The 21,980-nt window shown below is 39.6% G+C and overlaps 1 protein-coding gene across 4 annotated transcripts in view; it reads right to left on the bottom strand.

Moving 5' to 3' along the window:
• Positions 1-21,980, bottom strand: part of OPCML (opioid binding protein/cell adhesion molecule like) — a 1,508,279-nt gene that overhangs the window by 727,531 nt on the left and 758,768 nt on the right. The window contains exons 1-2 of one of the 4 annotated variants that reach the window (XM_043991522.1): positions 17,618-17,843; positions 16,472-16,556 (exon numbers count right to left, since the gene is read on the bottom strand). In XM_043991522.1, coding sequence (XP_043847457.1) covers positions 16,472-16,556; positions 17,618-17,675 — 143 coding nt within the window. In that variant the 5' untranslated portion in view covers positions 17,676-17,843. Of the gene's footprint in view, positions 1-16,471; positions 17,150-17,617; positions 17,844-21,980 lie in introns of those variants that run through there. The other 3 variants (XM_043991521.1, XM_043991520.1, XM_043991523.1) reach the window with 3 other exon arrangements.

The following is a 21,980-nucleotide window of genomic DNA, read 5'->3' as shown; positions in this document are numbered from 1 at the left end:
ATGACTGACAGACTGTAATTTGGACAATGCCATTTGTAAAGTATTATAAACTACTTCCAGTATTGATCTAGCTAGAAGCAGAGCTTTCTTACACTTCTTTTTGTTTTATTATATTTTTTCAATTAACAACAGGAAACCATTACAACAGCTTATTCCAGAAGTGATTGCACTGTTTTGATGGCCTTTGGATTAGTCCAGTGAGGCCCTTCAGCATGAGTTCTAGTGTCAAATGGTAAAATACCCCATGCAATACTTTCTCTTTTCTAAAGTTTCCGGTGACATTCTGGAAGGTAGCAATTGCTATTTCTTCTCTAATTATGTGTCAGTGAAATAGGAGACATTCGCATATCCTATGTGAGTGCCCAAATTCACTAACATGAGACAGTAGGTATAGCAGTAGTAGCCAATCTGTGGATATTGCACAGGTATACCTTGGAGATATTGCAGGGTTAGTTCCAGACCATTGCAATAAAGCAAATATCGCTATAAAGGGAATATTGCTATAAAGCAAATCACACAATTTTTTTTGGTTTTGCAGTGCATATAAAAGTTATGTTTACATTATAATGTAGTCTATTAAGTATGTAATAGTATATTAAAATGTACATACCTTAATTAAAATATTTTATTGCTAAAAATTGCTAACCATCACCTGAGCCTTTAGTGACTGGTAATCTTTTGGTTAATGAAGGGTCTTGCCTTGATGTTGATGGCTGCTTACTGATCAGGGTGGTGGATGCTGATGGTTGGGGTGTCTGTGACAATTTCATAAAATAAGACAACAATGAACTTTGCTTCATTGGTTGACTATTCATTAAATAGCCTAATTTCAATGTTTTTCTGCCTCAGGGAATAGAGAGGCCTGAGGGGAGGAAGAGAGATAAAGTAAGAGCTATCAGTGGAGAAGTCAGAACTAATACAATATGTAAAGATCAAGTTGATCATCTTCTATAGGTATGGACAATTACAATAGTAATATCAAAGATCATTGATCACAGATCACCATAATAGATATAATAATGAAAATGTTTATAACATTGTGAAAATTACCAAAATGTGACACAGATATGAAATGTGAGCACCTGCTGTTGAAAAAATGTCACCAATACACTTGCTCAAGGCAGGGTTGCCAAAACCTTCCATTTGTAAAAACCGCAATATCTTCAAAGTGCAATAAAATGAGGTATGACTGTGATTATGACAGGTAGAATAAGATAAAGGAAGTTAAACAACAACTATCTAGGGAGACAGCATTCTCTCAACCAGGATTTAAATGTCAGAGTCACTGGTTGTAATTTCGGTGACTTTCTATTCACTTCCTAAACTCCAAGAATATGGAGTATCTAGCTTGGATAGCATGCACATGTATATATTCACATGTGTACAAACATGCATGCACACACACAATATATGAGGAGCAGTGTGGCATAATGGAGAGAGAAATGACCTTAAAGTCAGGCAGAACTGAGTTTAAATTCCATCTCTCATATATATTGATTGTATGTTCCTTAAACTCTCAGTATTCCAGGCACCTCTGTAAGGATCTAAATCACATGATAGTTTTTTGATCTGAATTGGTAGAGAGAGATCTCTCAATGGGAATTCTTTCCATATTAAAATTACAGTAGATGGTGTGTCTGTATATATGGGACTGGACATGTGATTTCATTGGGATGAGTAGTACTAGTGAGGAAATTTGTTCCATCAATGCTAACCTATCCCCTCCCCCCCCCGCCCCCATCTGCACCTAGGAGGTTAATTTGTTCTACGTCACAAAATCAGTATGTATCAAAAGGTATGGGGTTACACCCTACTCCTCCTTCTCTCTCTCTCTCTCTCTCTCTCTCTCTCTCTCTCTCTCTCTCTCTCTCTCTCTCTCCGCACACCCATACCCACACCCTTACCTTTGCTTGGGTGAAGAGAGAGAGAGAGAGAGAGAGAGAGAGAAGAGAGGAGAGAGAGAGAGAGAGAGAGAGAGAGAGAGAGAGAGAGAATTCCAAAGAGAATAAAGGAAGAAATGAAAAAAATACAAAAGAAATTAGGAATCTTGTTAGAGGCAGCCAAAGAAGGAACTACTGCTATACAACTTGACTGATTGTCACAAAATTTATCAACAAAATTCCCTATACAATCAACAGAACCAGTGCTTGTTAGCTAAAGGAATTTAGTACCATAGACATTTTCTTTTTTTTTTTCTTTTCTTTTTTTTTTTTTTTTGCTGGGCAATGGGGGTTAAGTGACTTGCCCAGAGTCACACAGCTAGTAAGTGTTAAGTGTCTGAGGCTGGATTTGAACTCAGGTACTCCTGACTCCAGGGCCAGTGCTCTATCCACTGCGCCACCTAGCTGCCCCTAATACCTCACTTATAAGCCACCTCTTTGCAACTACTAGTAATACTTATTTTCTGCTCTACCTACTCCCTGCCTCACTTCACCAATCAGAGACCACTCTGGATAGCCACCAAGCTGAGTTTGGTGGATACTACTAGCTGGTGGCTGGAATGCAATGGATCAAACTTCTATTCACCCTATCCTCCTTTCAACCACACCATGGAGAACACTCAGATGTTCTAATAACATGCAATAACTGCCCTATCTTTTTGGTCTAGTTACCTCTATATCAGTCACACACACACACACACACACACACACACACACAGACTTCTTTTTAAGCTCTTGTCTTCATTTGCCCTTTCTTATAATGTTACCCCATAATATGAGGAAAATTTCTCACTCAGACTTTTGGTTTTAATAGATAGCATTTATATCTTTTATTTTACATTACCTAGATTTTCCCATGTCACCTCATCTCATCCACTATAAGTCATTCCTTATAACAAGGAATATTTTTTAACAAGGAAAAGGATTTTTAAAAGTTCAACAAAATTGATCAATATACCAAAAAATTAACATTATATGTGCCTGTGATTGTGTGTGAAACCTCATCTCTTCAAAAGAATAGAAAGAGATATCTTCTTATTAAATCTCTCTTCAGGGGCCAACCTTATTTTTCATAGTTTCATAACATTAATTTTCTATTGATTTGTGGCTGTTCCTTTTTCCATTTGCATTGTTATAATCATTTTGCATATTGTTTCCCTGTACTGGCTTGCTTCATTTTGCATCGCTTCTTGTAAGTCTTACCATGCTCGTCTATATTCATCATCTTATAGTGTAGTAATATCCCATCAGATTAATATTTCAAAATAATCACTTAAACATCCCAAAGAATGTGCACCCACTTTGCTTCCAGTTCTTGGCTACCACAAAAAGTGCTTCTGTAACAATATTGGTGTACGTGGAATCTTTCTTTTTGTTAATGACCATCAAAGCTATGCCTGCTGGGGATGTTCAGTTATTTTCGTCATGTTTAGCTAGGTTGTACAGTAGATAGAGTGCTGGTTCTGGAGTTGGGAAGACCTGAGTTCAAATCTAGATTCAGACATATATTAGCTATGTGACCCTGGGCAAGTCACTTAACCCTCATTGCCCCGCAAAACAACAAACAAAAAAAAAAAAGGAAGAGAGGACAATATTATTCATTAAGTGCCTGTTTTATATCAGGAACTTTGCTAAATACTTCAAAATATTATCTTTTTTTTTTCTTTTTGCAGGGCAATGGGGGTTAAGTGACTTGCCCAAGGTCACACAGCTAGTAAGTGTCAAGTGTCTGAAACCAGATTTGAACTCAGGTACTCCTGAATCCAAGGCCAATACTTTATCTACTGCACCACCTAGCCACCCCCTCAAAATATTATCTTATTTGATCCTCACAACAAACCTGGGAATTAAGTAATATTATCTCCATTTTGCAGTAAATTAATCTGAGGGAGAAAGAGGTAAGTGACTTACTCAAGGGCACACATACATGTCTGAATCTAGATTTGAACCCAGGTCTTCTCAAGTCCAGGACCAGCACTCTATCTACTGGACAACCTAGCTAGACATGACTAAAATAACTGAACATCAGCAGCAGGCGCAGCTTGGAACTATTAGTCTATTAACTTCCTGAAATTGCCCCAGGATTGACATCTATGCATTCATACTTACAAGTCATTAGGGATATATGGATTATAACTATAGTTTGTTATATGCAGTTTATCCATTGTGCAGATATATATGTATATGTATATATAGGTATATGTGTATGTATATATATATATATATATATGTGTGTGTGTGTATATATATATTTTTAAGTGAAGAATGAATGGAAAACTGTTTTTAGAAAGAAGTCCATAAGTCCCCTGAAGAAAGGTACCAGTTATTGCTTCATTCAATCTGAATTAAACCTTGTTTTCCCCAAAACCCAACATTTAAGATAAATTAAAATATTGTTAGATTATTTGTTGGCATTTTAAATGACTATTAGTGTAACAATACTCTTTCCTACTATCTTCATTGCAAATATTAATTATTTTAGTTACATTATAAGTTAATGAGACTTATCAACTCATCTGGAAGAGTGAGCAACATTGGTAACATTGTTCTTATGAGAAAAGACATTCCAAATTCCAAACAATTTACAAATGAACTTTTAGAACATAAATCATTTATAAATCAAGGACTTTTGTATTAATTCATAAAAATATTTTTAGATTTTTCAAGTATACTGAAAAAATATATCATCTCAGAATTGGATTTTTTGTCTTGTTTTTAGGACCTGCATTATATATGGATATGTGTCAGACTATGTGATTATTGAAAAATTTTATAGTTACCATTTTAAAGATGAGAAAAAGGAAGAGTCAAAAGTAGAATAATAGCTAATCACTAGTATTTATATAGCATTTTAATTTTGCAAACATTTTACCTAGTTAACTCATTTTATCCTACCAATGACTCTGTGAGGTAGTTGTGACCCATTTTACAGATGAGGAAACTGAGGCAAATAGAGTTTAATTGACTTTAACCGGGCTGCACAGGTGTTGTTGTTCATCCTTCTTTTTGAAAGAGGATCAGTGATATCATCGATGATTTCTTCATTTGCGTATAAATTGCATTTAAGTGAAGCAGAGTTGTGAGATGTCATGAACCTAACTCTCTTCCAGAGCCATTGAAGTCCAGCAGCAAATCAAAAGTCAGGACTATTGGTGATGTCTCAGAAGGCAGTAGGTAGCCTTGCATGTAAAACACTGGGTGGAAAGGGAGGATGAACACAATTTTTTCCAACGGCCATGACATTTATTCAGGTAGTTAAGTATCTGAAAATGGATTTGAACTCAAGTCTACCTGATTCCAGTTCCAGCATCCTATCCTTTGTGCCACCTTGCCACCTCTTATATGGTTATACAAGGTCAACAGATCAACCAAGAGTAAATTGACTAAGATCCAGGTAAAATGACCTTTGGTCGTCTGTTTCCACTGTGAGTTGTTTCATTTTTATTTTATTTTTGTAAAATTTGGTCATTTAACAAATGAGTTCATTGGTAGAGAGGATTTTCATGGAGGAAACTCTTTTCCCCAAAGCAGACTGACACATGCCATAGAGCTTATAGTCTTAAAGAGCTATCTGGATGCACTGAGAATTTAAGTGATTTGCTCATAACTAAGCAGTCAGTATGTGCCAGAAAATGGACCTGAACCCACCTCTTCCTGACACTTAGCCTGGCTTGTTATCCACTATGTCAGGATGCCTCTCTTTCCCACTGATATTAAGGTTTAATTTAAAATGTAAATATTGCATGGGGTGTGATTGTCAAAGGATTGTAGATTTAAAGTTAGAAGGAAATTTCTAAACCATTAATGCCCCAATCCCACCCCATTCTCAACTGTTGTAGATAAGGAAACTGAAGTATAGAGAGAATAGTAAGATTACAGATTTAGAGCCAGAATGGACCTTAGAAGCCATTGAGTCAAATCCCTTCATTTAACAAATGAGAAATCTAAAGTAGAGAGTTTAAATGTCTTCCCTAGAGTCACACAACTAGTAAGTATCCATGGCAGGATTTGAACTCAGCCCCCACTGTGTTTAAATTCACTGCCCTAGTTGTTAAACCATGCTGCCTATCTAAATGTAGAGAATCTTTACTGCATTTTAAAAAAATCACTCCTGTCTTAACAGTTCTTATTAAAAGGCCATGTCATTAGTTGGCCCTTGTCAGGAAAAAAAAAAAAAACAAAAACAAAAACCTCTTAGTTTGCTTTGTTGCACTTTCCATAGTCCCTTGGGATGGACTGCGACATGCCTAGGGAAGTCACTTAACAAGGTAGATCATCATTTCAGACAAGCTCAAATGAAGCTGCTCTGGTGATATGGCCTTGGCAATACAGCAAGACAGTGCCACTGTCATCTTAATATACTTCTGGGGAAAAAAAAAGAGAGCAAAAAAACTTTCCCTTTGCAGCATGCATCATTTCCAGACCCAGAAGGTAGATGAAGATTTACTCAGTTTCAAGTGAGCAGAATGAAGTAGGAAGAAACTAAAGGCCCTGCTAAATGCCAGACAGTAGACAGCTCCTGAGCTACAATTACACAAGAGCAACAACAAATGATGTCTTATTTCTAGAAGGTTTTTAGGTATATTCGGCACTTTACCTACAACAGCTCTATGAAATAAACTAGTAATAGCATTTAATGCTCCCATTTTATAAATAAAGAAATTTGAAAACAGGTTTCTTGAGCATTGACCAAATGCTAGTGCATAGTTTATGTTGTTCGGTCATTTCAGTTGTGCCGCTCTTTGTGACCGCATTTGGGGTTTGCTTGGTAAAGATACGTGAGTGGTTTTCCATTTCCTTCTCTGGTTCATTTTATAGAGGAGGAAACTGAGGCAAACAGGGTGAAGTGACTAGCCTGGGTTGCACAGCTAATAAATGTCTCAGGCCAAATTTGAATTCAGGAAGCTGAGTCTCTCTCACTAGAGGCAGGGCACTCTATCCACTGAACCACTTAGCTGCTACACAGAAGGGTTACAGAATGATCTTTTATTTTGGGGGGGGGTGTTTCTAGACTATATAAGACCTAAGCTAAATCTACAATTAATAAGATAGTAGTTCTGCTTATTTATGATCCAAGAGTCTTATTTTAGATATAGGATCATAAATTTTTAAAGCTCAAAGGGACATAAGAAGCTATCTAGTTCAGACTTCTCATTTTACAGGTAAGGAAACTGAGGATTAAGTGTCTTGTTCAAGATTACACAGTATCAAGTAGGATTCAAACCAAGATCTTCCCGATTCTAAGGCCAACACTCTACAATGCTGTGCTGCCTCTCCCCTGTTTTTTAAAAATGCATTTTTGTATTTTCTTAGCATTAAAGACATCTAGAGCTCAAATTTTTGCCTTTCTAATCCCCTTTGTGACTAAAATGACACACAATGCTGGGTACTGTCAGGATTCAGAAGCAGAGATATCACAGCTCCAATTTTCACCTCCTTTAAAAAAAAACACACTTACAGGCAATTGTACTAGAAGTGTTAGTGATGGGGGAATTCAAGGAGGGGGAGCTGTAGAGGAAGTAAGAGGAAAAGAAAGAACATGATCCAGCTTTCCCCATGTCCTACCACCCCCAGCTATTTCTACTTACTTTGTTGCTAACAAAAGGAGGTCCTGGCCACAACCCTTACTGACCTACTTACAAGACAAGAAGCCCCAAACCTATTTGATCAACCTTTTTCTAATCATCATAATCATATTTAAAAAAAAATTTTCAAGAATGATTAGGGCATAGTTCTTGTCTTAATATGCATTGCTAATTCCTGCAACTATTAAAAACGTCATGGACTGTAATTCCCTCCTCTCGTCTCATGACTGTAAAGGCTGCTTCCCGTTAATAAGTAATTTTAAAAGTCCTCCCCTGGGAAGGTCAACTGAAACCTATTAGAGGCCTCCTTCCTCCTGCATCTCATTGCTGAGCCCCATCAGACTGCAACACATCACTGGCCCATCTTGTTCATGATCTCCCTTGGAGCCAACCACCCAGTGAGCCAGCCAAGGGTGGAGTTCTGGCTTGGATACTCAGAGAAGAGGAAGGAGAAAGATGAGGCTAAATTAAGCCCCAGGGTCAAATTTGTCTAAGGGCTACAAGGGAAGGAAGTCCCGTATTGCAGAGGTTTCCAGGACCTCTTCTCTCCAATAAGAATGAGATAAGGGAATAGAAGTGAACACCATAAAGACTTATTTTCCCTCTCTTCAGGTCATTCTTACCATAAAATGATTTGGGGCAGGACCTGTCAGGAAATCAGGCAGCTTCTCCCCTTTGGGCTCCTATATCCAGTGAACCCATCATCTGCATCAGTGCACATCCTTCCCCTTGCAGGATCCTGCAGCCTTCTGGTCCTTTTCTGCTATGCACTGCTGTCTCCTCACTTGCTCAGTGCAGGGGATCTTTGCAGAACAGTGTTGTGCCTTGCATTCTGCACTGTATTGCTGCTACTAATAAGATCCCTTTCTGTCCATCAAATGAACACCATTTTGCTTCTTGCCCTCAGGGATAGTGGAGCTGTTGTTGTGGACCAGATTGCAGTCTGCAGGCAACTGTGCACGGAGGGCTGGTCTTGGTCATAGGTGAAGTTGGCGACCACCTTCCAGATGCTACTTGAGAGATGTGCAAAAGGCACATATACCTCTCTCCCCTCTTACCCATAAGGGTCCTCAAATTTTCCCTTCTTTCTGCTAATACATTGTCCACAGAAATCCACAGTTAAAATGAAAGTACTTTAACTGAAAATGGTAATATAGTAGAAGCTCAGCATCCATTAGCATGGAACAGATTAGCTCCTGTCACTGGACAGAAAGGATAGGACACAAAGCAGATGAGGTTTGATGGCGGCATAGGAAAAGCCCAGAGTATAGAAGGTGGCAGACCTGGTTAAGGATTTGAAATTAGTAGCAAAAAGGTACAACAAAGGACCAGTAGAATCTAGGGTATATGAAGGAGATGTGCAGTAGAAAAAGAAATGAAAGGAGCAGTGGGGGATGGCACAGAAATAAATGCTGTCTGTTTTATAGTTTTTGCCTAGGTCCAGTCCTGCCAGTCAGACCCTGGGGCACAGTGCACTGAGCCACTCCTGAGGGGAAAAAATGTTCCACCACCCAGGGAAATCCACCAGCATCAACAAATATTTATTGAATGCCTACTTAGAACCAATCAGTTTTCCATCTCCCAAGAGGAACTATAGTATTCCTATGCTTGCAGGGTTACTAAGGAAAAAAAATCCTACAAAAGTGATATTTTGAGCTTACATTTTTTTAAAAACAGCAAATATTTTAGGTGAGACATAAGGGACCATGGAAACGCCGACCACTCCTACATTTCACAAAATCTGACTCTCATAGAATGTGAAAATTGGAAGGGATGTTAGAGATCAGCTTGTGAGTCCCAGAAAAGTAAACTGAAAACCTACCCCATACAGCTTTGGAAGTTCATCCTCCCAAAGAAATGTGTTCTGCCTACTATAGAATAACAACTCTCTAACTTCCAAGACAACTAGGCATTCTATTTATAAGATCACATAATACATATTGGGAAGGGACATTAGATATCACTTTATCCAAACCCCTCATTTGACGTGGGGACCAAAGTCCTGGAGGTTGTTTGTGACAGAACCAGGAGTAGAATCCAGGTCCCTGACTATTAGTCTGGTGTTCTTCCTTCTGAACCATACTTCTTACTTCTATTTTAGTCACTTCAGTACTTTCTATAAAAAAGACTTGTCTGTTTGTTTATCTGTGTACAGAAGATAGAAAGGACTACTATCCGTGTACATGTTTTCTCCTAGAAGAATCTATGCTACTTAAGGAAAGGGAATGTGGATTGCTTGGGTTCAGGAGTTCTGAGATATAGTAAAGCTAATCAGGTGTCTTACACCAAGTCTGACACCAGGATGGTGTGCCCCGAAGAACAGGGGAGCACCAGGTTAGCTAAGGTTGCATAAATTGATGAAGAGGAACAGAGTATGTTGATCAACTCTGGGGTCAGACCTATGAGTGGCGACTGTACTTAAGCCATGGGCAAGATAGGGAGACCAAGTCTCAAAGAAAAAAATATGATCAAATTAAATTAAATAGAATAAAAAATAACTAAAGTACCTCAGGGGACCCTCTTCTAGCGGCACATATGACTATGGGGGATTTATTGTAAAATAGAGATGAGTCACATAAGATGGTGTGATTTTACCAGTGAAATCACAGATTGCTCAAAGCTTTAAAATAAGCATACTTTTTTTTTTAAAGTCCAAGGGAAAAAACAGAATGAAAATAGCCATTGCTACATATATGTCCTACTATATGCCACAGTAGCAACACATTTCTACCAATATAATTGATATTATTTTATAAAATAAAATAAATAATGTAGTAGATTTATTTTTGCTAAGTGGAACAATCTAGCAGCATCACAAAAATTAAATGAATTGTAGATTGTTGTTGAAATCCATATCTTGGAAGGGAAAACAAGAAGCCTAAAGCAAATTTAAAGCTTGATATCAACAATTAAGCCAATTCTCAGCTACAGAGGTTGTTTCATCAACTGTTAACCAAGTCTGTACAGAATGCCTGCATTGTGCCTCATCAACCCTAGTGGGATATACTATGGGAACAAGTATCCTTTGGTGGTTTTATTATCAATTCTTTTTTTTGGTGAGGCAATTGGGATTAAGTGACTTGCCCAGGGTCACACAGCTAGTAAGTGTCAAGTGTCTGAGGCCAGACTTGAACTCTGGAAGATGAATCTTCCTGATTCCAAGCCCAGTGCTCTATCCAGGACTTTACAGGCCTGTATTGTGTGTCACCCACTATATCAGGGGCTAAGAAGTGAAAAGAAAGAAACCCCTACCATGAAGATGCTTATGTTGTAATGAGGAGAGGATGGCATATATATGAATATATACAAATGCCATCTCTAAATATTATCAAAGTGGCAAAGCACTAACATTCAAGGGATTCAGAAAAGGTTTCTTTGAAGAAGTATCAAATGAACTGAACCTTGAGAGGTTTTTGTGAACATTTTAGACACGGAAGTCATCACCATTTAGGAGGTAAGGAAACAGGAAATGGTATCATATATACTGAGAATAGAAAGTAAAAAAGATGTTCTGGAATATAAAGGGGAAAAGGGAGGGGGCATAATGTGCAACCATTATGAAAAGGTAAGAAGGAGCTAGATTGTCATTAATTTTCAATGTTAGAGGAACTTTATTAATATAAGAGGAGCAATAGGGAGCCACTGGCATTTATTGAGCTGGGGAGTACATTGCTCACATCTGTGCTTTTGGGATGCCAGCTTGGCATCTGTGCAAAGGATGGGTAGAGAGTTGAGGCTGAGAATAGATGGGGATAAGAGATGTTGCAAAGTGTGACATTTCTAACACTAATACTGTAGTATACTAATAGAAGAATGCTGACCAATAGAACTCTCATTGCTATGTTAGGAGGCAGCTGTAGCACAAGGAAAGAATTAGCAAGGAATACCATGCCTTTAGTGTCTATATCAGGGATTCTTGACCTTTTTTTGCGTCATACATGACTTTGTAAAGGACTCTGGTGAAGCCTGTGGACTACTTAGAATAAGGTTTATAGAGGCATAAAATAAAATATGTGGGATTACAAGGGAAACCAATTACACCAAAATATAGTTAACAGAAAAAAAAAAGTTCACAGACTGAGGGTTGAGTCCCTGTTCTACAGCATAATTTAGTGGAATGAACCTTGGGTTTGGAGGTCCTGGGTTCAAATCCCAGACTGGCCACATGACCCTAGTAAGCCAATTTCACTTAAAATTGAATTGCCTAATTTGTACCATGTACTGCTGCCTGCATCAAATGTAAAGTGCTTCGTAAAACCTAAAAATGCTGTATACATGTCAGCCATTAGGATTATTGTTCCCTGAGGGCCAAATAATTTAACATACTATGCATTATTTGTTCTTAAAACAACCCCATGAAGTAGCGAAGGGGAAGATACTTTTAATCTCATTTTATAGTGTAGAAAACAGGCTTAGACTGAAGAAATGCTTCTTCTCTGAGGCCATATAATTAATCCTTGGAAAACCTGAGATTAGGATGCAGGGTACCCTAATCCTCTCGTTCTTCTTTTTTTTCCAGCCCTTTCTTATTTCAGTGCAGCTGAATTCAAGGACATGTGCTTAGAAATAGGAATTATTATAGTGAAAAATAGGCAAAATTGGAGTAAAAAGTACACTGAAGTCAGAAAACCTGGATTTGTATACCAATTCTAGTAATCCTGTGATTCCTAAATGTCTGACCTTGAATGAGGTTACTTAATTTATCTGAGTCCCAGTTTCTGCATCTAAAAATGGGTATAACAACACAAGTGTTGTTGTTGTTGTTGAGTCAGTCATGTCTGATTCTTCCTGACCCCATTGGGGGTTTTCTTGACAGAGATACTGGAGGGATTTTGCCATTTTCTTCTACAGCTCATTTTACAGATGAGGAAACTGAGACAGACATGGTGAAGGGACTTACTCAGGGTCACACAGCTAGTATGTATCTGAGGCCAGATCTGAACTCAGGAAGATGAGTCTTCCAGCCATTGCACCATCTAGCTGACCCCTGGGCACTGTTACCTGAATTAGAAAACAATCAATCAGCATCTATTAAGCTCCCATTTTGTCCCAGGCACTGTTTTAAGTACTTGGTACTTAACTTCCTACTGGATAATTATAGAGAACTTGTGAGAGAAAGTGCTTTGTAAACTTCAAGAGATGTATTAGTGGGAAGTATGATTAGAAACAAGTATAAAAGCACAAGCTTCAAAGAACAATCAAATTTGGAGAAGTTTCTTGTGGAGGACTGCCGACAGCACTTAAAGGTGATTTTGAGGATTTAGCTCTACTCCGATAAAAATCTAAGCTAACCCTTTGCTCTTGAGGTCATCTGTAGAGATTACTATACCTTGAGAAAAGTTAGAAGAGTGCAGCAGAACACACACTGGAATGGAGTGAGAGGGCTCGAGTTCAAGTCTCATCTCTGCTATGTACTATATCTGTGAATTTGGGCAAATCTCTTTAACTATGTAGTTGTGTGAATGAATGAATGAATGAATGAATATGTATACATACATGCATATATACTATACATACATACATACATGTTGCTGCTGTTGTTTGTCCTTTGTTCTAGAAGAGGATCATGATATTGGGTGATGTCATGACTTTCAGTAAATTGGATTTAAGTAAGGTAGGGCTGTGCAAAATCCTCCAGAACCATCCAGTACAAGATAGATATCAAGATAACTAGAGAAGGCCTCGAGTGCTTTTAAGGTAACTGGGGTTAAGTGACTTTGCTCAGGGTCACACAGCTAGTGTCTGAGGTGAGATTTTAACTCAGGTCCTCCCAACTTCAGGTCCAGTGCTCTATCCACTGTGCCACCTAGCTTCTCCACACATATTTATATCTGTGTAGAGGTTGGGTGGGTAGCTGTGGGCATACACATATATGTGACTCAGTTTCCCCATCTATAAAATTGGGATGATTGGGAGGATGACAGTATGTTACAATCAAAACAACACTGTCTCTAGAATCAGAGAACTAGTAATCCTGCCTCTGATGCTTTCTGTGTGACTTTGGATAAGTCATTTAAGGTACCCATCAGTTTCCCAATCAGTAAAACAAGCAGTTTGAACCAGACAGACGTTTCAGTTCCTTCTATTTCTAAGCCTATGATCCTCTGTTCCCTTGGGACTGGAGCAAACCTTGGGATCATTCTAATCCAATCTCTTCATTCTTGGAAAAAAAAATCTAAGGTCCATAAAAGAGATCGGATTTTTGTGAGGTCAGACACCTCATCAATAGCAGAGCCACAGTTGGAAGCTAGGTGTAAAACTGGTTTCAAAACCAACATCCTTTACTTTCGATCAGTCTGTCAAATAAACATAGTTAACTACTTTCAGTTAAGAAAAATGTAGTTGGTTTTCCCTGGTGAACAGCCATGCACTTCAGGGTATTAAAAGAAGGAAGGAAGCGAGCATTGATTAAAGATTATGTTATGCAACTTTGCTTCATTTAACCTTTCCAAAAACCTTGAGAGGTAAGATCTATCATCCCCATTTTACTTTTGAAGAAATTCAGGCAGACAGAGGTTGAATGACTTGCCCAGGGTCATACAGAGTCTGAGGTTGGATTTGAACCCAGGTTCTCTCAAAACTAAACGCATTGCAACATTTAGCTGCCTTTAAAAATTACTGAGCGGTGTTATTGACTTAGGATCAGTGCCCTACTGATAATCAGTAAAGGGAAGGGAAGGGAAATATGTTAAGGATTGGACCCCACAGAAAAGTAGATGGATAATACAAGCAGCCTTTGATACGGTTTGCAGAAACATGATGATGGGAGTTGGACATAGGACTTGTAAAATCAAAGAACAGGAAGAGCTAAATAGAAGGAAAAAATGGTGGATAAATGATGTAGTGAAGAAGGGAAAACAGCCTCAGGAAGGTATGAGATGGAACTAAGTAAGGGGCAGAGGAGGAAAGAAGGACAAAAACTGAATATGAATGGTAGAAAGGAAGAATACAGAAAATTATGAAAAATATGAATATATTAAAGCAGAGGTGAAGGAATGTGTTCAAACTGTCAGAAGAAACAAAGATTCTCAGGGAAAAAAAAACTCCTCCAAAGTCATGTCCTCTCATTAAAGAAAAGTGCAGTCAGGTAACAAATATGAATTCTGCTTAAACATGAAAGTTTTCTACAGCCAGGCTTACAAAAAAAAACAACTATTCAGCTTTTTCAAGCTTTTTTTTTTTTTCTTATTCCTATTCCCATTACCAAGCACAGCTGCTGAACATTAGAAGTCAACAGGCATGAAAACAGGCCAACAGTTGATAAAAAAGTAAATCAAACTGGCCCTCTGCTGGTAGACCCCTTCTACTACACCACTGAAAACAAGAAACAAGTTTTCTGACAACTTTGCTCTGCACAGTAAGAGATACAGGACTCCAGGCAAGTCTTAGCTCTGATCTCTTCTACCCAACCCTGAACTCCTTCCATCTAGCACCTGAAAAGGGGTAAGTGACAGAGGAATAGGGATTTCCAGTCAGATTATGATTGATGCACATAGATTGCTTACATTTTCTAATTGGATCATCTCTACTTCTATATACCCTGCAACTTTGTTTCCCAGGGAATGAATGAGATGATTACTCTATAGATCTTTATGCATCTGGAGAAGACTGAACTGTCCATTGCCATCAAAAAGTTTGAAAGACATTTGTCTTGGCTACTCTCTTGGTTTTAAATTTCACAGGTCCCTGAGCATCAAGACATAAAGCTATGCCGTTGATCCCCAACGTGTGAAGAAATCATTAGAAATCACTGTTCATCTAGAATTCAGCTCCTGATGGTAATGCTTGGGATAGGAGAGGCAGTATTACCTTATATCTCAATTGCCCCTTGAATGTGAAAGTGATACAAGTTCATATATTCAAATGCAAATTTGGTGGGAATTCCGCCCCCCTGCGGCCCCCCCCCCCATTTTCTCTGCAAGGAATGTCAAGTTGATCCACTCCTAGATCTGAGACAGGATGCATTATTTTCTTCATAACCACCAAAGTCACTAATAGAGCCAAACAACTCCCCCTGTGTACACTGTGAGGTACAGTTAAGCTGGGACAACCCTGAATCTGTCTCTTAGGACCACAACTGCCTCATTAAAGGGATAAAAGATGATATCTGCTGAGCTGGTGGAAAGTGGTGGCTGCATTTTTATTAAAGTCTCTGCTGCAGCCAACCCAGTCCCCAAAGGTCCATATTCCAGGCATATCTCTCATTCTCTCTATATGGAGTGGCTTAGTTGTTTTTCTGTAACTCATTAAGGGAAAACAAAATGCTGTCCTGGTGTACTCAAGAGCACATACAGTCTATCTATATGGAAGCTCTATGTTTTCTTCCCTTTGCCTATGCCCTATATTCTAAGCCTGGCCTAAGAAATTATAGGAACTACCCCAGGAACACCTGATTGACTTAATACTAATAGCTTTGGTAACAGACTCTTAAAGGGCCAGGCTAGAAAATAACTGATGGAGGCCACCTTGACCACCCTTTTTTAACCACACCCAAACACACATGCTCTCTGGCCTATGAAAAAGGCACTAGAGCATCCATCTGATCACATCATATTTCATTTGTACCCAGAATTCAAATCCCTTTGACCACATGGTGCCTGGTTCCTATTTTTCAGTACTGGCCCAGGGGGAAAAAAAGGCATGAAAGCTTTATAGGTCCCAGAGTTAGAGACCCCACACTGAAATAAGGGGAATGAGGCAGAGAGCCCCAAACCACAGAAATGTTGATGCCTAAGCAGAACTATAAACTTGCCCAGAACATTGGATTTAAGCCTCCTGGAGACCAAGGGCCATGACTCCTGGCCTGCACAACACCTCTGGCAGTGCCGTAGCCCCACGGGCCAAATCTCTTCTTGGCTTGCACAGACCCCAACACAAGTCATCAATCATTACAGTTCAGGAGACCCACTTTCGCCCACCACAAAGAAGCGAAGAGCTGCTCCCTACCTGAGAGTGGCGCTCTCCCCTTGCCTGACCGTCACGTTGTCCATTGCTTTGGGGAAGGTGGCATCTCCGCTGCGCACTGGCACTCCTGTGGGCAGAAGGAACAGCAGCCTGAGAGACAGGACCACGAGGAACCTCCAGGGCAGCAGCAAGTACCCACCGACCCCCATCCTCGACAGCCACAACTTCCCTGAACTGGAGCAGCGGCACCGCAGGCGCCCCCCAGCCGGGCACAGGAAGCGGGCGGGGGGAGAGGAAGGGGACTGAGCGATCCAGGAGCAAAAAGGGGGGAGGGTTGGGAGCGTGGGAGAGAAAGAGCCCGGGCTCCTCCAAGTCTAATGATCCTCCCCCAAAATCCAGCCTCAGCTTTCCACCATCGGAGAAACGAATTCTCCCAACTGCATCCAAAGTGTGCTTGCCCCCCACGTTCCTTGGGTGAGGAAGGAGGCAGACCGAAAGGGAGAAGAAGAAGGAAGGTGCAGGGATGAAGGTCACAGATATCTCTCCCTCTCTCTATGCCTTTCTCTTCAAGATGCTACTTTAAGATTCAGTTGGGCACGCGCTGCAGAGGTCTGGCATCAAAAGTTTATAACCCAAAAAAGTGCCTCTGACATGAAGATGTCATTTTAAAAAAGCTGCTATTTTGGAAGAGGAGAAAAGAGTTGTTTTAGCTCACAAATACGTATATTGCGTATATATATATATTTAAAAACCCCTCCAATTCACACTGATTTTTTAATACAGGGAAGGTTTAAAAAAAAAAGAGAGAAGGAAAGGAAAGAAAGAAAGAAAGAAAGAAAAGTTCCCAGCAGGGATTTGCAATTGGTTCCTAATGATGTCCCCGATCCTGTAAATTTCCTCAAATCAAATCCAGCCCCTGGCTCCAGTCCAGTCACCCAGCTCAGCGAACGATGTTAGATCCGAACCCTGGGCGCAAGAAGCCTTCCAGCCGAGAAGAGAGAGGAAAGCCTTGGAGCAGGAGCCCGGGTGTGGGATCTGCGGGAAGCCCCCACTCCTCCCCTCAGCTCAGTGAGAGGAAGCCACTGGCCAGGGATGCGAGCGCTTCGCCGAAGCCACACCAAACTCAGCTGCTTCCCCCAGTTTCAGCATCTCCTTCCTCCCAGGAACATCTCCGACTCGCACACGCACCGACTTCCAGGGTTGTCATGGCAGCAACTCCATCACTGACCAACACTTTCCCTCCCATACAGACACACTGAGAGGCGCAGACTTAGCACATTAATCTCAGGGAAGGGAGCAGCGGAGAGCTCCCACTTTAACCCTTGCAATACTGACTCTGGGAAACAGTGTGCATGCAGCCTAGGGAATCGGGAACAGTTGTTTAAAATCCATGCAGAGACATGGAAGAGAGGGAAGAGGGCGGCAGCTTAGCCTGTCTCTATTCTTCCCTTAACCCTCTCAGCTCCAGCAAAGGAACGAGGAGCTGGCAAAGAAAGATGTGACCCTCTCTAAAGCATTTCCCTCACTAGGAAGAGGCAGAGTGGTAAAGGGGTGGGGGAGGGAGGAAGTTGGAGGGGAAACATAAAATTGAGACTACTGGATCCTTCTTTCTTGTGTATTCCTTGCGTATAGATATGCACCCCCTTGCCTATTCAAGGGGGCTTGTTATGGTGAGGCAAGCGGGGAAACCCAGCCTGAGTCTGCATCCACACGCAAATGTCATCTCTTTACTTAGCCCAGATGTGAACACAAAGTCACTTTCTCTATGCCAAAAGAGACCTGGTTCTCGGTCCTAGTATCCTTCTGTCCAAGGAAACAATTCCTACATCTTGCCATTTAGGAAACAAGGAGAGACCTTGACTTAACCTAGTTTTGAAGACAAGGGTTGTTTTTATTCTCTTTTCCCATACCCAAATGCATCGTCTCAACTACCATTTTTAACAGCCTAAAATTATGCATCATTCTCACCCACCCCTTCCAAATGGGCATCTGATGGTGGTGAAGGAACTATCTGGTGTGATGAGCCCCTTTTTTCATTTCCATAACTATGAAAATAGACAGAGTATTGAATTTCCTAGCATAATTAGGACACCTGGGTTCTAGTCCCAGTTCTACCAGTAGCTAATAACAGCAGCAACAAAAATAAAAATAACACATTTATATAGCAATTGACATAATTTGTCTCATTTTATTCTTATAACAATATCATGAGATCACCATTTGAAAGGTGACAGGATAAAGTTGAAAAAGCAGTGAACTCTGCTTCAAAGACATCTGGATTCAAATCCTGGCTTTGACAGTAACTAACTTCAGGCAAGTGACTCATGCTCCCAAAGCCTCAATTTTCTCATCTCTAAATCAGGGGTCATACTAATACTTTTTCTCCTTTTCTCACAGGGTTCTTGCAAGGAAAATATTTTGTACACCTATGCAAATATGTTATGACTTTTTTCAAAGTGAGAAAAGTACATCTTGGAGAGTGTAAATGAAAACAACAACAACTCTGGTAATATAAATGATCAATATCTGCCTCTACAACTTCTACTATTTGTCATTATCACTGTCTTCATCATCATCATCAGTATTATCATTATTATCAGCATTAATATATGACAGTGTATATAACACTTTTTTTTTTTTAGTGAGGCAATTGGGGTTAAGTGACTTGCCCAAGGTCATACAGCTAGTAAGTGTTAAGTGTCTGAGGCCGGATTTGAACTCAGGTACTCCTGACTCCAGGGCCAGTGCTCTATCCACTGTGCTACCTAGCTGCCCCATATATAACACTTTTAACTTTACAAACTACATTATATCCATTAATTTATTAGAGTTTCACAACAGCTCTGAGTCAGGTATCAAGGGTATTGTAGTTTTCATTTTACACGTGGAAAAAGTGAGGATTAGAGATGCTAGATAATTTGGCTATGATCACAAAATTGGCTGGCATATGTTGGAGACGAGATTTGAGTCTATACCTTCCTGACCCCATGTTCAACACTCTATTCACAATGATTGTTGCCCTGTGATTATCAGATATAAAGGTGAGGCTTTTGGAAATATTAAATCGATGATGGATTAGGCTTGATTGACATTGAATATAAGATATTGAGAATGCACAGGCCAGAGACCAAGATGAGAGAGTGGCAAAAATGATGTCCTCTATCCTAGAACCTTCTATTGAGTATACAGGAAGTTTTGAGGGAAACAGAGCATAGGCAGCATGACTCTAAGTTACAAGACTGCTGCAAACAGCCAGAAAAGGGTGCATCAGCTGATTAGAGGGAGGCCAATTTAGGAAAAGCATGAGATTGCAGAGCAAAGTGTAGGGCAGTGGAAAGAAAACTGGGATTGGAGTCAGAGGGTCTAGCTATATGAATTTTGGATTTGCCACTGAGTACTAGGTCTGACCTTGGGCATGTCAAAACTCTCACCTGCCCACTATTAAAAAATGAGGGAGTTGAACTGAATTAGTGTGTTTAGCTTGGAGTGCTCAAACCTTTTTAATATTTTGAAAAAAACACACCTTTATTTCAATATAATTAATTTCCTTTGTAATCCTATGTATTTTATCACATACATTTCGAAACATTATTCTGAGAAGGGGTCCGTAGCCTTTGCTAGACTGCCAAGGGGGTCCATGATGTCAAAAAAGGTTAAGAGTTCCTGTACCATATGACTTCTAAAATCCCTTCACGCTCTATATCTTTGATCTTACGAATGTCTCCAAGCAGGGGAAAAACAAGCTCAGAGGAATATATGCTAGGCCAAAATCCAGGAAAGTAAAAGTTAAAGTTTCAGGAAACTTCAGAGTAAGCAATTTCAACCTGACACTTAGGAACTATATATACATCCCAGAGAGGAACACAGAATTCTAATGATAGGGAAGAAAAAAGTGAATATGTTATTAATTGAATAATAATAACAATAACTGGCATTTATGCAGTATATTACACATATTATTTCATTTGATCCTTGTAACAACCACAAAAATTGGGGAAACTGTTTCAAAGAAGTTTCATGATTTATGTTCATAAATCTATAGTGGAAAAGAACCCCAGAGGCTATCTAGTACAATTCCCTCATTGTATAGATGTGAGAAGTGTGGCACAGGAAAAATCAATGACTTATCAAGGTCACAGTTAACAAACCCCAGAAATATTTGACCTCAGGACCTATGTTTCCATCTCCAGGACTCTTTCTTCTGCTTAAGGCTATTCTATGGATTATCCAGAATCACACAACTGAAACCAAGGTCTTCCTGATTGAAAGTCCTATGCTCTATTCACTATGCCACATTACCCTTCATTTCATTTAAGCCCAAAGATATCATGCTCATATGGTCAAAAGAGGTTAAAATGGGAAAGAATGCAATGACTTACCTATTTTCCTTTGTTCTTGAGATCTCCAACTACTATTTGGGCTTTTGCTGGATAATCAGCTGGGATGTTCTAAGTTGGGATGGTAAAAGTAAAGAAAGGGGGAAAGCTAAGGTCCTAAGATTATAGCCTACGGAATAAAAACCCACGGGCCTTGCAATAGATAGCTGCTGAATTGGTGGCAAATAATGGAGATCCATTGGTTTGAAGATTCTTTCGTCTGTTTCTTTATAACTATTAAATTGTGTACAAGCTCAGAAAAAATGGCCTTTTATTAAAAGGGCTCTCCAGATTCCCTGTTGAGTATATAAGATGTTCAGAGAAAGAAATTAGAATTTTAGGTCTGAAAGAGAAATATAGAATCATAGAGTTATAATATTGGGAGAATCTTTAGAAATCATTTAGTACTCTCATTTGATAGATAAAGGAAATGGAGGCCAAGAGAGCTTAAGTGATTTTCCCAAGGTAACACAGCTACTTATGTAAAAAAGTAGGGCCAGGTTGCAGGTCTCTTGAGTTCTATTCTGGTGCTCTTTTTCTAGACCCATGCTAACTCTCTTGGCTTTTAGGGAACCTGTGAGAGATTCAACAGGAATAGGTCACATTCATCATATAGGAAGAACACTTGGTAGGTAAGAGAGAAAGAGACAGAGACAAAAGAGATACAGAGACAGAGACACATAAAGGGAAAGTAAAAGAGAGAGAAACAGAGCAGGGGACAGAGAGAGGTAGAGACAGAGAGAGAGTAAGAGACAGACAGATATAGATGAAAGATAAACATAGAGAGATAAAAAGAGAAAGATAGAGACAGAGACGGAGAGGCACATATAGAGCACACATTTGGATTTGGAATCAAAATTCTTGGGCTTGAATTTTAACTGTTAATTATTACCTATGTTGGGTTGTTTTTGAGTTATTTCAGTCATGTCTGACAATTTGTGACCCCATTTGGGGGTTTCTTGGCAAAGTACTATAGTGGTTTGCCATTTCCTTCTTCAGTTCATTTCACAGATAAGGAAACTGAGACAAAGTTAAGTGGCTTGCCCAATGTCACAAAGCTAGTAAGTGTCTGAGGCTGTATTTGAACTTAGGAAGATGAGTCTTACTGACTCCAGGCCCAGCACTCTATCCACAGTGCTACCTAGCTGCTCTTACCTATGTGTGGTCTTGAGCAA

Source organism: Dromiciops gliroides, chromosome 3 (assembly GCF_019393635.1).
Source record: "Dromiciops gliroides isolate mDroGli1 chromosome 3, mDroGli1.pri, whole genome shotgun sequence".
NCBI classification, from domain to species: domain Eukaryota; kingdom Metazoa; phylum Chordata; class Mammalia; order Microbiotheria; family Microbiotheriidae; genus Dromiciops; species Dromiciops gliroides.
The sequence above is the reverse complement of the archived record's forward strand: the minus strand, read 5'-3'. Positions and strand labels throughout refer to the sequence as shown.